General features: G+C 43.8%; 1 protein-coding gene across 5 annotated transcripts in view; it reads right to left on the bottom strand.

The window, feature by feature from the left end:
• Positions 1-15,848, bottom strand: part of NBR1 (NBR1 autophagy cargo receptor) — an 85,336-nt gene that overhangs the window by 29,210 nt on the left and 40,278 nt on the right. For 3 of the 5 annotated variants that reach the window (XM_077252033.1, XM_077252031.1, XM_077252032.1), the window contains exons 5-7: positions 10,395-10,417; positions 6,761-6,961; positions 2,116-2,184 (exon numbers count right to left, since the gene is read on the bottom strand). In XM_077252033.1, coding sequence (XP_077108148.1) covers positions 2,116-2,184; positions 6,761-6,961; positions 10,395-10,417 — 293 coding nt within the window. The remainder of the gene's footprint in view (positions 1-2,115; positions 2,185-6,760; positions 6,962-10,394; positions 10,418-15,848) is intronic. The other 2 variants (XM_077252035.1, XM_077252034.1) reach the window with 1 other exon arrangement.

A 15,848-nucleotide genomic window follows, 5' to 3' on the forward strand; every position in this document is an offset into this window, starting at 1 on the left:
TTACCGTACCTCATAATTAATACTAGCAATCACATCAGAATATAAAGAGGAGATTGTTACACCTGCATGTGGTTCCTTACAGCATAGATTACATACACTGTCCACATAGTAAGGCAACAAAAGTAATGCTACTCCCTTATTCTCCCCTCCCTATGGGCTCCTGGTCTTCATCTATAAGTGGAAAGCCCGGGGTTAATTCCATGAAGTACCACACTACTGGCATCTTAGCTGTCATGGAAGAGCAGTGATACCAGTAGTACTGCATATAAACGCTGCAGCCGATCACCTGCCATCTGCATGTACATGAAGACAGAGCGACACTGGAGCAGAACAAGGGCGAATATTGTTGATTCCATTTTATTTACAACATTATCAATAGTTTTCAATGGTGGATAACTTCTTTGGGCAACGGCTAATCAAAGACTATATATATATATATATATATATATATATATATATATATATATATATTTATTTTGTCAATGGTTCCGAATAGATCCCGACAAGTTATAGAAACAAGATACTGTACTTGTAGGAACATATAAAGTGAAATCATACCAGCTACAGATCAATCACAGAGCGCACAGTTATGGTGCCTGATGTACCCCACTGACTTATAATGGGGCCTGTCATCACTGAGGCTCCCAATGCCAAGCTGAAGGTGACTAATGGATTACATGAGTGTTAACATGGTCAAATGTTTAAATGTTTAAAGAAAGTCTATCAGCACAGAATGACTGTTCATACCAAGCACAGAATGACTGTTCATAGCAAGCACAGAATGACTGTTCATAGCAAGCACAGGAGCTCGGTGCATCATGGCGGGGCCAAACACTTAAGTGCACCTTCCCACCTACTTGCTTTCCCTCTATCCCTCATCCCCCTTTATTTTGATTAACAGCCTGGTTAATTTAGATGGAAAACCGGTAGGTGGAAAGATGCACGGAAATATTTGGCCACTCCAAAGGTGCACAGAGTGTCTGTACTTGGTTTCTACAGTCAATCTGTGCAGACAGAGTCCCTTTAACACTGAGCATAGCCCAAGGGTCAGTACCTGACATCGGGGAAAACTAAGAAAGTGAATATTGTTATCTTACACAGTTTTCAGCAGTATTGGGGCGTTCTTTTTTAATTCACATTGAATCGTGAGTAAATCTAATCTAATGGTGTAGACAGCTAAGTAGGAAAGGGTTCTTTACAGTTAGAGCAGTCCGACTGTGGAATGCCCGACCACAAGGGGAAGTAATGGCAGACACTTAATAAAGGGCTGGATGATTTCCTCAATACACATAACATTGCCAAATTAGTGACAAAAAAATGTACAATTAGAGGAGAAAGGTCAAACTTGTTGGATCTAGGTCTATTTTCAACCTGTGTAAAAATTCAAGATAGATCAATTAATAAGGAATACTATAATAATATCGTGGCAGCGATCAACATCATGAAATAGGCTATGGACAGTGCCAAGAAAAGAACCCATTTCTTAATTCATGCTGCCCAAACTATGGGCAGCATAAATCCGAGCCAGGCAGACAACTATATTTTACTTGGAAATGCTCTGGGGTCTCAGAGAAAACAGTTTGAGGAGCCATCAGGGGTCCATAGGACTGGACACGACTAGCCCGATGTGACCAAAGCTTCTCCCCACCCAGCTCCAGGCTACTGGCAGGTATCTCCTGATATACACACGTGGTTATTTGGGCAGCATGAATCAAGTGACAGCTTCCCTTTACTGATCATTAGTAGTGATGAGCGAATATACTCGTTACTCGAGATTTCCCGAGCACGCTCGGGGGTCCTCCGAGTATTTAGTGCTTGGAGATTTAGTTTTCATCGCCGCAGCTGAATGATTTACATTTGTTAGCCAGCATAAGTACATGTGGGGGTTGCCAGGGAATCCCCACATGTAATCAAGCTGGCTAGTAGCTGTAAATCACTCAGCTACGGCGATAAAAACTAAATCTCCGAGCACTAAATACTCGGAGGACCCCCGAGCGTGCTCGGGAAATCTCGAGTAACGAGTATATTCCACTCATCACTAATCATTAGATATCTATAGACGAAATGTTCTAAAATAAGACTAATGTAACACTCAGAAAGTAATAAGATACACACTGTCTGGATGTAATTGATGAACCAGGCAGCTTGGATGCTCCCCCCTCCATCATTTTGGCAAAGTTCTTCCTACCAATAGTAAAAGAAAGGAAACATCAGGAAAAATAGTGATAGGCAGAAAAAGGAGAATACAATAACACAAGAAAAGTGTAATCACCTAAAGGGATTTTGGATGCAGGCTTTTTATTTTAGTATATCGAAGCAGTTGAGGAACATATTATGCTTCAGGGCTGCCTCGCTACCTCCAGTCCACCTGAAAGTTTTTGGCGAGTCAGTTTTAGGTTAATCGCTGCACATATCTGCACTGTATTATGATAGATCCAGGTAATGGACGTAAATGACGTCTAGTGATGGCAGCGGTGCTCAGAAGAACTCCATCATCCATGAAATGAAGAGAAGGCCCCAGGACTCTCCTGCTGCGTGTAAAGCTGCTGTGGTGACTTGGCAGATCTAGAGTGTATACATGCTTGTGCGAAATATATATGCATACCATGAATTCTTTATTTTCTCACACCTACACTGACTTTCAGAGCTGGTTCGTTTGTAATGTTTTCGCTATATTTTCAGCGATTTTAGCTCCTGAAACCGTAAAAAGATGGTACAGTACTATATTTTCTCAAAAAACGCATACCCAACATGACCAAAAGATATATTTTTATACTCCTGCGCAGATCCTCTGTGCAGCTACTGCGTCCCCCCGCCAGTCACCACTTTCTCTACCAGCATATCACCACTGCTACCAGTGACTGGCTGCAGCAGTCACATGCTTGTTTGATCAGAAATGTCTAACTGGCTGTCCAACTACTTAGTTGTGCTAATCATGGGTGATTCACAACCCAGACTCCTCTGTACTTTGAGCTACAAACTTCACTGGTTTCCTGGGATCCACACCCTCCGTAGACGTCATATGGGCACTGCAGCCAATCAGCGACCTGGACTTGTTACAGTGTTCACACTTTGTATGCATAAAAACCCTAGCAGGGGAGTATTGCTTTACTTTCTTTCTCGGACCCAGTAGTTGGCAATCATCCTTAAGGATTGTCCTAAAGGGAATCTACGGCACAGCATTAAAACTGCAGCCATTTGTCGCCTTCCCACAATGTGTCACCTCAGCGCTTCTTACATAAACAGCAAAATCATAAAATTGAAAAAGAAAATAAATCCTGAAGTTTAATATTGCTGGGAAAATAAGGCAATCAAGTATTCATATGCCAAACTCATAAACCAAGTATAGTGACATCAATGTTTTATGCTCAGGAGAGTAGAACATTTTGGATATTTTCTACAGTAAGGGTACCGTCTCACAGTGGCACTTTGATCGCTACGACGGCACGATCCGTGACGTTCCAGCGATATACTTACGATCTCGCTGTGTCTGACACGCTACTGCGATCAGGGACCCCGCTGAGAATCGTACGTCGTAGCAGATCGTTTGGAACTTTCTTTCGTCGCTGGATCTCCCGCTGTCATCACTGGATCGGCGTGTGTGACGCTGATCCAGCGATGTGTTCGCTTGTAACCAGGGTAAACATCGGGTTACTAAGCGCAGGGCCGCGCTTAGTAACCTGATGTTTACCCTGGTTACCATTGTAAATGTAAAAAAAAAAAAACACTACATACTTACATTCTGATGTCTGTCACGTCCCCCGGCGTCTGCTTCCCGCACTGACTGTGAGCGCCGGCCGTAAAGTAAAAGCAGAGCACAGCGGTGACGTCACCGCTGTGCTGTGCTTTACGGCCGGCACTGACACAGTCAGTGTGGGAAGCCGCCGGCGAGGGACGTGACAGACATCAGAATGTTAGTATGTAGTGTTTTTTTTTTTTTACATTTACAATGGTAACCAGGGTAAACATCAGGTTACTAAGCGCGGCCCTGCGCTTAGTAACCCGATGTTTACCCTGGTTACCCGGGGACTTCGGCATGGTTGGTCGCTGGAGAGCTGTCTGTGTGACAGCTCTCCAGCGACCACACAACGACTTACCAACGATCACGGCCAGGTCGTATCGCTGGTCGTGATCGTTGGTAAATCGTTTAGTGTAAAGGTACAGTGAGCACATGGGACCTGTATCCAAAGGTCATGTTTATCTGACAAGTGCAGCACAGGGCACACATCAAGGATTCTCTGCGGACACTGTAATCAGTAAAGAAGTCACACAAACATCCATAGCACAAGCCGTACTGCACCCTGTAATAATAGCAATAGATATGGAGGTAACCAATCTAACTAAAGAACAGGTAATGGATGGTCTGTGTGCAGGAGACCCGGACTGTGACCCCGGCAAACTCTGCTGCGTCTGTCATATGATCAGCCGCCTACAGCAAATGCACTGGAAATATAATAATTAACTTTTTCTATGGTAATTACTAATGAGTGACGCATGAATATTAAACAGCCCTAAAATTCAGTCATGGAGAGCGGATCCTCTCTGTACTATTCTTCTCGGTGTGACTGGGCTGCTACTGAGGAGACAGGTGACTCTGGTCTACGCACGTGAGGAACATCCTAACCATGCGTCACCCTTCAAATCACTACATCAGCACACTTGTCCCCGATGTTTCTCCATGGAAAAAGGCTTTGATATAGAGCCGGATTCTATTCTTATCCAGCCAAAGAAACTAAATCATTTGCATAAAATGATGTTGTAAATTACACCAATCTAGAAACGGTGTACGGCTCCCGAGATCTCCTCACTAATGGCTGTCACTTTTTGGTCTACTTCCGATGATGTTCAACTTGAAACCCCCAGCGTGCCTCCACAAGCACACAGAATGTGTCACCACAGAGGTTAGCATGCCAAGTCCTGTCCAGGCCACCACAGAAGGTTGTTTGGGCTGCTGAGAAGAGTGGGGGGGCAAAACAGGACCAGAGTCATGGAGGAGGATCGCTGGATCATGTCGTCCTGTCCTCTCATCAGCTCCATAGGTGCAGTGCTGGCTTGTGGGCCAGTGGGATGGTGACATTATAGTGTTATATATACTAAGAACGCTTTTATGAAAAATTACTTGCAAAATCCCTTTTACAAAAAAGGAGCAACTTATGACTTGTTTTACTAATATACTTGAATTAAACCAGGTCCCCTGATCATCATTTAGCCATTCCACCATTTTATTTCCTCTGCTCGACAAAGGGCAGCGGTTCCTGTATCAGCAGGTGAAGGGGGCAGGCTGACTGCTCATTGAAACCCGTTAAAGCCAGACCACATCTACACCTCAGCCTTGACAGAGAAGGGGGCTGGCTGAGTTACTGAAATTAGCAGTCACCCAGCCCCCTGCATACACAACATGGTCACCTGGCGACGCAGTTAAAGTCAGTACCAAGGATCAGAGTGGGAAGTCCAACGATGAAGATGCAATTTATCTATACTATTAGGTTATTACATTTACTCTGCCCCAATGTCAGTCACAGCCATGTAGTTAGGGCACATTCATTGTGTGGCCGTAACGTTATAGCTTTCCCATGAGGCTATGTCTTCTGTTCAACTGATCCTAAATTCTGGGTGACAACCAATATGGCCTCCATGTCAGCTCTCACAGGGGGTGTTCTCTAACTTTCCTTGTACTAACCAGCAGACAGTAGTGACTGTATGACAAATCTATTTATACAGGTTGCTATTTCAGAGTGCCAACATATATAAGCTGCAATGGTAGCCACATTAGTTGTCAATTAGCTTTCCCACATTGCCATTACATATGGCAGAAAACACTTGTCCCTCAGACACACTCAATATGGTCATTTATTGTCCAGTGAGCTTTCTGTGATTTTACGCTGCTTAGGATAGGTCATCACTGTATGATGTGCAGGTATGCTGGAGCGCCGATTCCTGGGACCCCCCAGTATGGTTACATTTATGCAGAATGGCTGTGCACTGTATTGCAGCTTCGCCACATTACGTCTGACACCCTCCAATCATGCACTAATGACCAATCCAAAGTCGATCAAAGCCAACTAAAGGGAACATATCATTAGGAAGTGACCTTTTGTTTAAATCAATAATGATTCTAATATAAGGATGTAGGAAAAAATGTTAAGTCTTGTATTTTTTTTTCTGGCCCCCACTGAGCCTCAAAAAATGGTAACTGAGTAATTCATGAAGGAAAGCGATTCTCTTGCCAATCCTGACGAGGGGCGTTCTGGAGTGGACACTCCTGATTCATTAAGAGGCTCCTGCACGTAGTGCTGTGCCGCTGTGTGCCCTTCCCCACAAATATTACCCCGGCCTCTGCAGGTTCTATATTTGTGGCGTAGCAGATGCTACCGCTCATCATGAATTTGCAAAATGGGGGGGGGTTGCCACGCTACAGCTCCACACACTGTCAGTGCTTAAGACAGAAGTCGAACTTATTAACATTTTTTCGACAAACATCTGTTGAAAAAGGTTTGATGAATAACTGCCCCCCCCCCCCCCCCCCATTCTTTATGGATCACTTTCTGCTAACATATGAACACCACAGACAATGCTTAGGAAGATTAGGATCACGCACACATATTATATACAGTATAAACACATATGCCACATGATCCATCAATCACGATAGGTGATGTAACAGCTCACCTCTTCCCCCTCCCTGCACATGATCTCTGTAGGATTTTTTTTAATCAACAAATAAAAATACTTGCTATGCAAGCCTATGTGGTGGAATTACCGTCATCCCAGTGGAGAGGTCTTCGGTTTGTGTTTCTGGTGCTGCTGATCTGGCAACCAAGGATTTATTCGTTACTGGCATTGTGTCTTCTCTTATGGTCCCACACTCTGAGGTCTCTAAAAGCTGCTGGTTTCTGGCCGTCTGTAAGGGCTGCTGTTCATACACATTGATACGCAGGATTCCTCCCTGGTTTACTGCAATCTAGCAGAAGAAACGTGATAGATACAGATCACCATTTCATAGCTATGTATTAAAGGAACACCACCAGAATATAGGACATCACACACACATGAAAACAGTTTTAATGATAGACATTTTCTGAGCCATCAATGATGAAGGTCACAGGAATGACACCTTTAACAGTGGCACATCGAGATCCCGTCTATGCTTCTGCCTTGAGGAACGATGCCATAAGGACACTGTGGATTTAGGTCACCATCCACATCAATATTCACATCCCAACAGTTTGGAATAGCAGAAGTTATACAAGTATGTGTGCACAATGATTGGATCCACACACTGAAGAGTTACAAAGCTAACCGAGCCAGAATTCTGTGCAGTTTGTGTAAAATAAACCAAAACCTGTCATACATGCCCCGGATCTTGCTCAAGATGAAGGCTTGGCTTAGAGGTAACAAGGTGGAGCTTTGTGGATAAGAGAATAAATGTAACATTGCACGCCAAAATTTGGCACAAGATTCAGGTGTAAAGTCTGCCAATTAATGTGTAAAATGTGTAAGGTGCGCTGAATTATTGAGTCTTAAAAAGGTGCCGCGGTGGATCATATGCCGCCTACTGTATTTTTGTGCTGTCTACAATAGCCAGCCTTAGTTTATCCACTCGTCTTTTCCTGCTGAGGATGGAAGTGTTGTCATATGGACCTTGGAGACGAGCTGCCGGAGATTTAGGCACTGGTAAACTTGCCAAGAATACAATTAATTTACCTTAAGCATCCTTTAGCTAGTGAACGTGCTGAAAGAAGGCCTGTCGAACATGTATTTGTGTTTTATTTTGTTACTATGCCTCTGTTCCTGAGAGATGGCACCCTTTTTCCTGTATATACAAGTTCCTTTGGCCAACTGGGCTTGGTCAAGATGCCTATAGAGAAAGGTTGAAGACCCTGTCCAGTTGGCTAACTCAACCATCACCTTTAGAATTACCTCCAGGGATGAGGGGGCCATATGTCGGGAATGGAAAAGCACAGGAACAAGAGAAAAATCATGACACATTCAAGATATCAGCAGCATTTACATCAGGCTAACAAAACAGTATTTTTAAAAACATTTATCACAGGCCCATTTGGAACAAAGTCATCTGACTGATAGAAACGGTGTATGGAGTGAAATTATTAACAGATCCCTGTATATGTATACTGGGACTATTCGAAGATGGAGTGGATCCTGACTCGCCCCTATTTGCAGGCATCTGCCGTATCCTATTTCAAGCATGTAAACATCTTGCATGTCACTGGTTAGACAAACAACCTCCAGCTATGGGAGAACTAAAGAGAAAGATAAATAATATAATCCGGTTGGAAAGAGGAGTCTATTTTAAACCAAACTGGTTTTGCAAATTCGAAAAGCGATGGAGTCCTTGGCTTGATACTCCAGGGCTGCCCACGAATCTTCTAATTCTCGCGCATAGAATATATACAATGATAATCCCTAATCGTTGACCCCCTTTCCACCCCCTTAAACTAATTTTATACTCTGTTATTCTATAACTGCCATGAAAATTGTTCTCTTTGGAATGTCGGGGTTAGGGTTAAAAGAGGGCTAGGGATTTAAAGTTGGGATGTTTTGTCTGTTTTAGAATATGTAATGATAATATTATACACGATCATTGAAAATGGAAAATTTGGAATTTTTAATAAAAATTATCTGTTTAAAAAAAACAACAAACATTTATCACAAGTGACAGGTCCTTTTCAAATTAGTAAGTTATACAACTTACAAAGGTAGACCATGTGTAAAAGGTGCTATGATATTTGGCTACAGGCTCTGGTACTAGGTCCTGGCAGCTGCTTTTCTGCGTTGTATCTGACAAGACAGAGCTTCCCATTTCAGAAAATGACCGTGCTTGTAGGTGAAGGGGACTGGCTGCTCATATCAGTATATCGGCCTGCCCTTATCTTTCACAGCCAATGTATGGACAGAGGGGGCTAACTAAGGGTACCGTCACACAGTGCAATTTTGATCGCTACAACGGCACGATTCGTGACGTTCCAGCGATGCATTTACGATATCGCTGTGTCTGACACGCTACTGCGATCCGGATCCCCGCTGAGAATCGTACGTCGTAGCAGATCGTTTGAAACTTTCTTTCGTCGTCTAGTGTCCCGCTGTGGCGGCATGATTGCATTGTGTGACACGGGTTGTATACGATGTGCGCACAGTAACCAACGGCTTCTACATCGCAAATACGTCATGAAATTATCGCTCCAGCGCCGTGTATTGCAACGTGTGACCGCAGTATACGACGCTGGAGCGATACTTATACGACGCTGCAACGTCACGAATCGTGCCGTCGTAGCGATGAAAATGGCACTGTGTGACAGTACCCTAAGGGTACTGTCACACAGTGCAATTACGATCGCTACGACGGTACGATTCGTGACGTTCCAGCGATATCCATACGATATCGCAGTGTCTGACACGCAGCAGCGATCAGGGACCCTGCTGAGAATCGTACGTCGTAGCAGATCGTTTGAAACTTTCTTTCGTCGCTGGATCTCCCGCTGTCATCGCTGGATCGTTGTGTGTGACAGCGATCCAGCGATGCGTTCGCTGGTAACCAGGGTAAACATCGGGTTACTAAGCGCAGGGCCGCGCTTAGTAACCCGATGTTTACCGTGGTTACCAGCGTAAAAGTAAAAAAAAAAAAACCGTACATACTCACCATCTGATGTCCGTCAGGTCCCTTGCAGTCTGCTTCCCGCTCTGACTGAGCGCCGGCCGGAAAGTGAGAGCAGATCACAGCGGTGACGTCACCGCTGTGATCTGCTCTCACTGTACGGCTGCACTCAGTCAGAGCGGGAAGCAGACTGCAAGGGACCTGACGGACATCAGATGGTGAGTATGTACGGTTTGTTTTTTTTTACTTTTACGCTGGTAACCACGGTAAACATCGGGTTACTAAGCGCGGCCCTGCGCTTAGTAACCCGATGTTTACCCTGGTTACCCGGGGACTTCGGCATCGCTCCAGCGCCGTGATTGCAAAGTGTGACCGCAGTCTACGACGCTGGAGCGATACTCATACGACGCTGCGACGTCACGGATCGTGCCGTCGTAGCGACGAAAATTGCACGGTGTGACAGTACCCTTATAGTAGCCACTGAAATGACCCATCAGCCAGTTCCCATTACATTCAACTGTGGTCACTGCTGATACAGTAAACTCTGTCCTATATCGGACACAAACTGGAATACCATAATCCAGGACTTTAACTAAAACGTGCAGTTGAAGGAACAAATAAACACACACATTCAAGACACAAACTCAAAAAAGGTAACCGGAAGCTCCGAGCCCCCAATACAAGAATCAGTAACTCTGCACCACTTCTAGTATTAGCCTTACACACATTGTAAGGGCACATTTTTCATGAAATGGGTTTGATGTGGAGAGTAAGTAATTACCTTTAAAGCTTCCTCATATTCACCTGCAATAAAAAATATCTATATGTTAATAGGATGAATAACTACAAGTCTGTATCTAACTGATTACATGAAGAGGTCAGAACAACAAGAGCAAAGATCAGATCTCATGATATTATGTGTCACGCAGAAAGAAAGAGGATGACAACCATCGGCGTGATCTTGGAGTATACACTCGTGTCTGCCTACTATTCCAATATTAACTTAGGATTTGTATACCTCGTAAGGCTTCTGTGCCTCCGGCAATGAGTAGTAATCTGGTTTGTTGTAGGAGAGTCATGGAGAATGTTTACTAACTTATATAGCGCTATTAATTCCACAGCGCTTTACAGACATTAACGGCACTGCCCCCGATGGGGCTCACAATCTCATTTCCCTATCAGTATGTCTTTGGAGTGTGGGAGGAAAGCGGAGAACCTGGAGGAAACCCACGCAAACACGGAGAGAACGTACAAACTCCGTGCAGATGTTGTTCTTAATGGGATTTCAAACCTGTACCCCAGCGCTACAAAGCAACAGTGCTAACCACTGAGCCACCGTGCTAAGATACCGGCTTTATTATGCAAATAGAAGGCCATGATGATGCACCAGGGCATAGGCCACGGCAAGGGTGCACCAAAGAGCCCACACTGGCTCATCACATAAAAGTTTATTTTTAATTAAGCTATACTTGCCTAGTATGATTGAAATAAGGGCTGGGTCCCCTATATAAAAGGTTTATGCATCTTAAATGCCATTTTGGGACGACAAACTCCCTTTAACCCCTTCATGACCTTGGGATTTTCCGTTTTTCCGTGTTCGTTTTTCGCTCCCCTCCTTCCCAGAGCCATAACTTTTTTATTTTTCCGTCAATTTGGCCATGTGAGGGCTTATTTTTTGCTAAACAAGTTGTACTTTTGAACGACATCATTGGTTTTAGTATGTCGTGTACTAGAAAACGGGAAAAAAATTCCAAGTGCGGTGAAATTGCAAAAAAAGTGCAGTTCCACACTTGTTTTTTGTTTGGCTTTTTTTGCTAGGTACACTAAATGCTAAAACTGACCTGCCATTATGATTCTCCAGGTCATTATGAGTACATAGACACCTAACATAACTATGTTATTTTTTATCTAAGAGGTGAAAAAAAATTCCAAACTTTGCTAAAAAAAAAAAAAAAAAAAAAAAAAATTGCGCCATTTTCCGATACCCGTAGCGTCTCCATTTTTCATGATCTGGGGTCGGGTGAAGGCTTATTTTTTGCATGCCGAGCTGGCGTTTTTAATGATACCATCTCGGTGCAGATACGTTCTTTTGATCGCCCGTTATTGCATTTTAATGCAATGTCGCGGCGACAAAAAAACCCCGTTATTCTGGTGTTTCAAATTTTTTTCTTGCTACGCTAAACTGTTTAGCGATCAGGTTAATGCTTTTTTTATTGATAGATCGGGTGATTCTGAACACGGCGATACCAAATATGTGTAGGTTTGATTTTTTTTATTGATTTATTTTGAATGGGGCAAAAGGGGGGTGATTTAAACTTTTATATATTTTTTTTTTTTTATTTTGCCATGCTTCAATAGCCTCTGAAGCTGGCACAGAGAAGCTGGCACAACTCGATCGCCTCTGCTACATAGCAGCGATCATCAGATCGCTGCTATGCAGCAGAAATGCAGGTGTGCTATGAGCGCCGACCACAGGGTGGCGCTCACAGCTACCGGGGATCAGTAACCCTAGAGGTCTCAAGGACCTCTATGGTTACTATACAGAAGCATCGCTGAGCCCCGATCATGTGACGGGGGTCAGCGATGCACTCATTTCCGGTCGCCAGGCCGGAAGCGCAGGTTAAATGCCGCTGTCTGCGTTTGACAGTGGCATTTAACTAGTTAATAGCGGCAGGTGAATCGCGATTTCACCCTCCGCTATTGCGGGCACATGTCAGCTGTTCAAAACAGCTGACATGTCCCGGCTTTGATGCGGACTCACCGCCGGAGCCTGCATCAAAGCGGGGGTTCTGACCTCGGACGTACTATCCAGTCCGAGGTCAGAAAGGGGTTAAATAGAATCTGTCAGCATGTTTTTGCTACCTCATCTGAGAGCAGCCAGATACAGACACAGAGACCCACTTAGATTACTGGGTGCAGCGGTTCTTACAAAGAGTTTTTACAGTTAGCAATACAGCAATGCGGAAAAAGCTTTTTATCATTGTACTGGTCACCTTTTATGACATCTTTATTGTTCTAAGAATGATTAAAAAAAAGTGCTCATATTTTTCAAATAATTCACAATGCAGTAAAATTAACATGTCAACTTTAATCTGTGGTTCAATACAATTACAGTTGATACCCAATATATCATTTTACTTTTCAGCAAAATTTTTTAACTATTAGGGTTTAGGGGGCGAGGAGATCAAACAGCTTTGTAAACAGAATATAAGTTATTGCTCTCAGAATAACTATCACTTGTCGGGTGTCTCCCTGTTCCTTGGATTATATCTGATGGTGAAGACGCCGGGGCCACGTACCTTTCCATAGCTCCTGATTCCCCCCTCAATCTATACCCCTCTCCCACCCAGGGAAGTAGTAGTGTACCGTAATACACAAACCAGACTAACAAAGTAATATGAACAGGGATAAAGGAAAATACCAATCATACAAATATACTCAAAAATAACAAAGGTAAACACCTGAGAGTGGAGGATGGAGTTAAACCAAAGAGAAGAAAGGTAATTATCAAACAACTCAAAACCTAGCACAGTAACAGATAAATCCATCAAACACCTTCTCCACCAACAACCTCCAGCTATGTAGCATAAGCTACCTCGGACAATGAGTGCTAGCCAGGACCCAGATTATATAATCGCTAACAGTGCACAGCTGAGAGCCTTAAGGAAAACTTCCAGGAGCTCTCAACTGAGCAGATAAAGAAATTTACACCGTTTAATATGAAAGCGACGTTGTTCTAATCAGTGTAGGAGTAGGAGAAAAGAGACGCTGCGGTCTTCTGGCTCTTTTCTGTTGCGGTAAACCTGTCACAATAACAGCTTGTATTTTTATGTAACGAGATGTTCTTTTTTGTTTCTATTTGGGATGAATGCATTTTTTTGATAACTTATTTTATTTTTTGTGGGATAAACAAAGAAAAAGCAATTCTGACATGGTTTTTCAATGTTATTTTTTTCCGTTCACTGAAAAAGAGATAAATAATTAAATATTTTACAGTATGGGTCACTAAGAATATGCAATATCAAATGTGTGTTTTTTGCAGGAGTTTGGTTTCTTTCTTTTTTATATAAATGAACCATTTATTAATATTAATAATAATAATCCTGGGATTTATTATTTTTTATATTTACAATACTTACCAGTCCCACAATGGGAATTAAAAAATTCTTTGATAGGTTGTACAGTGTATTATGAAGTGTTTGACTGACAAGTAGCCCACCGTACCCCACCCCTCCGAACATCTGCTAATCTACTCTATATGACAGACACAGAGGACATTGAAAGGACTCCGGCTGCCCACCACAGCTTCCCCTCCCTTCACAATGACTTTTGCACATGCTCAATAAATGCCTCAATAAGGACTGAATTTATTGCTACTAATGTACATGTGAATTCCGTGAAAGAAGACGTTAAGAGCTTAAAACAGCCCCAGCAGCCAGTATTACAGATAAGCATGGAATAAAAATTTATTCGGACTCCCATGACAGCACTACGAGTTAAGGGATCCACCCTTCAGGAACCCTACAGATACAAAAAGGGCGGCACCTCTCCCATGGATCAGTTGGTTTCCTGTTCCTGCAGGGACAGGATCCTACAGAAAAACAAGAAAATTCTGTTCCCTAAATCCCAGGGAGAATCCTCTGGCAGTGGACGCCTTCCTGATAGAATGGGATTTTCGGTTGTCTTACGCATTCCCCCCCATTGGGCCTGTTGCCCCTAGTGGTCAGAAAGATCAGAGAGGATCGGGCAAGAGTCATACTGATTGCCCCATTCTGGCCCAGAAGGGCCTGGTTCGCTTGGCTCAGGACCATGTCGGTAGACGACCCCTGGGTGCTTCCAGACATTCCGGACTTACTCTACCAGGGTCCGTTCAGCCATCCACAAGTGAAGGGGCTCTATTTAACGGCATGGAGTTTGAGAGGTCATTGCTAAGAGATAGAGGTTTCTCCCCAAATTTAATAGATACCCTTCTGAAGAGTAGAAAACAAACAACAACAAAGATCTACTCTAGAACCTGGAAGAAGTTCCTGGCCTCTTCAGATTTTAATATTGATGAAGGAATACCCATAAATCAGATCTTAGAATTTCTGCAGAAGGGTTTGGAGCTAAATCTATCCACTAGTACACTAAAAGTACAAGTCTCAGCCCTGGGGGTGCTGTTTTCTTGTAACATCGCTAATAACTATTGGGTCTCAAGGTTTATTAAGGCATCTAGTAGAGCTAGACCCATACACAAGAATAGGTTGGTATTTTGGGATCTCAACCTAGTCCTTTCAGCCTTGACTAGGGAACCGTTTGAGCCTTTACATTTAGCCTCAATTAAGATGTTATCCCTTAAAACAGCTTTTTTGGTAGCAATAACATCTGCTCGTAGGATAGGGGACATCCAGGCGCTTTCCAGACTTTCCCCTTATACAGAGGTTTTACAAGATAGAGTAGTCCTCAAGCCGGACCCGGCTTATTTGCCAAAAGTAGCATCACATTTTCACAGATCACAGGAGATAGTCCTACCATTATTTCGACCTAATCTTTCTAACTCTAAGGGTACCGTCACACAGTACCATTTTAATCGCTACGACGGCACGATCCGTGACGTCGCAGCGATCGTATGATTATCGCTCCAGCGTCGTAGACTGCGGTCACACTTTGCAATCACGGCGCTGGAGCGATGCCGAAGTCCCCGGGTAACCAGGGTAAACATCGGGTAACTAAGCGCAGGGCCGCGCTTAGTAACCCGATGTTTACCCTGGTTACCAGCGTAAACGTAAAAAAAACCAAACAGTACATACTTACATTCCGGTGTCTGTCCCCGGCGTTCTGCTTCTCTGCACTGTGTAAGCTCCATAGCCGGAAAGCAGAGCGGTGACGTCAGACGTCACCGCTGTGCTCGCTTTCCGGCTGGCCGGCGCTCACACTGCAGAGAAGCTGAGACGCCGGAGGACTGACACCGGAATGTGAGTATATACTGTTTGTTTTTTTTTACGTTTTACGCTGGTAACCAGGGTAAACATCGGGTTACTAAGCGCGGCCCTGCGCTTAGTTACCCGATGTTTACCCTGGTTACAAGCGAACACATCGCTGGATCGCTGTCACACACAACGATCCAGCGATGTCAGCGGGTGATCAAGCGACGAAAGAAAGTTCCAAACGATCTGCTACGACGTACGATTCTCAGCAGGATCCCTGATCGCTGCTGCGTGTCAGACACTGCGATATCGTAACGATATCGCTAGAA

This window comes from Ranitomeya variabilis, chromosome 4 (assembly GCF_051348905.1).
Source record: "Ranitomeya variabilis isolate aRanVar5 chromosome 4, aRanVar5.hap1, whole genome shotgun sequence".
In the NCBI taxonomy this organism is placed as follows: Eukaryota; Metazoa; Chordata; class Amphibia; order Anura; family Dendrobatidae; genus Ranitomeya; species Ranitomeya variabilis.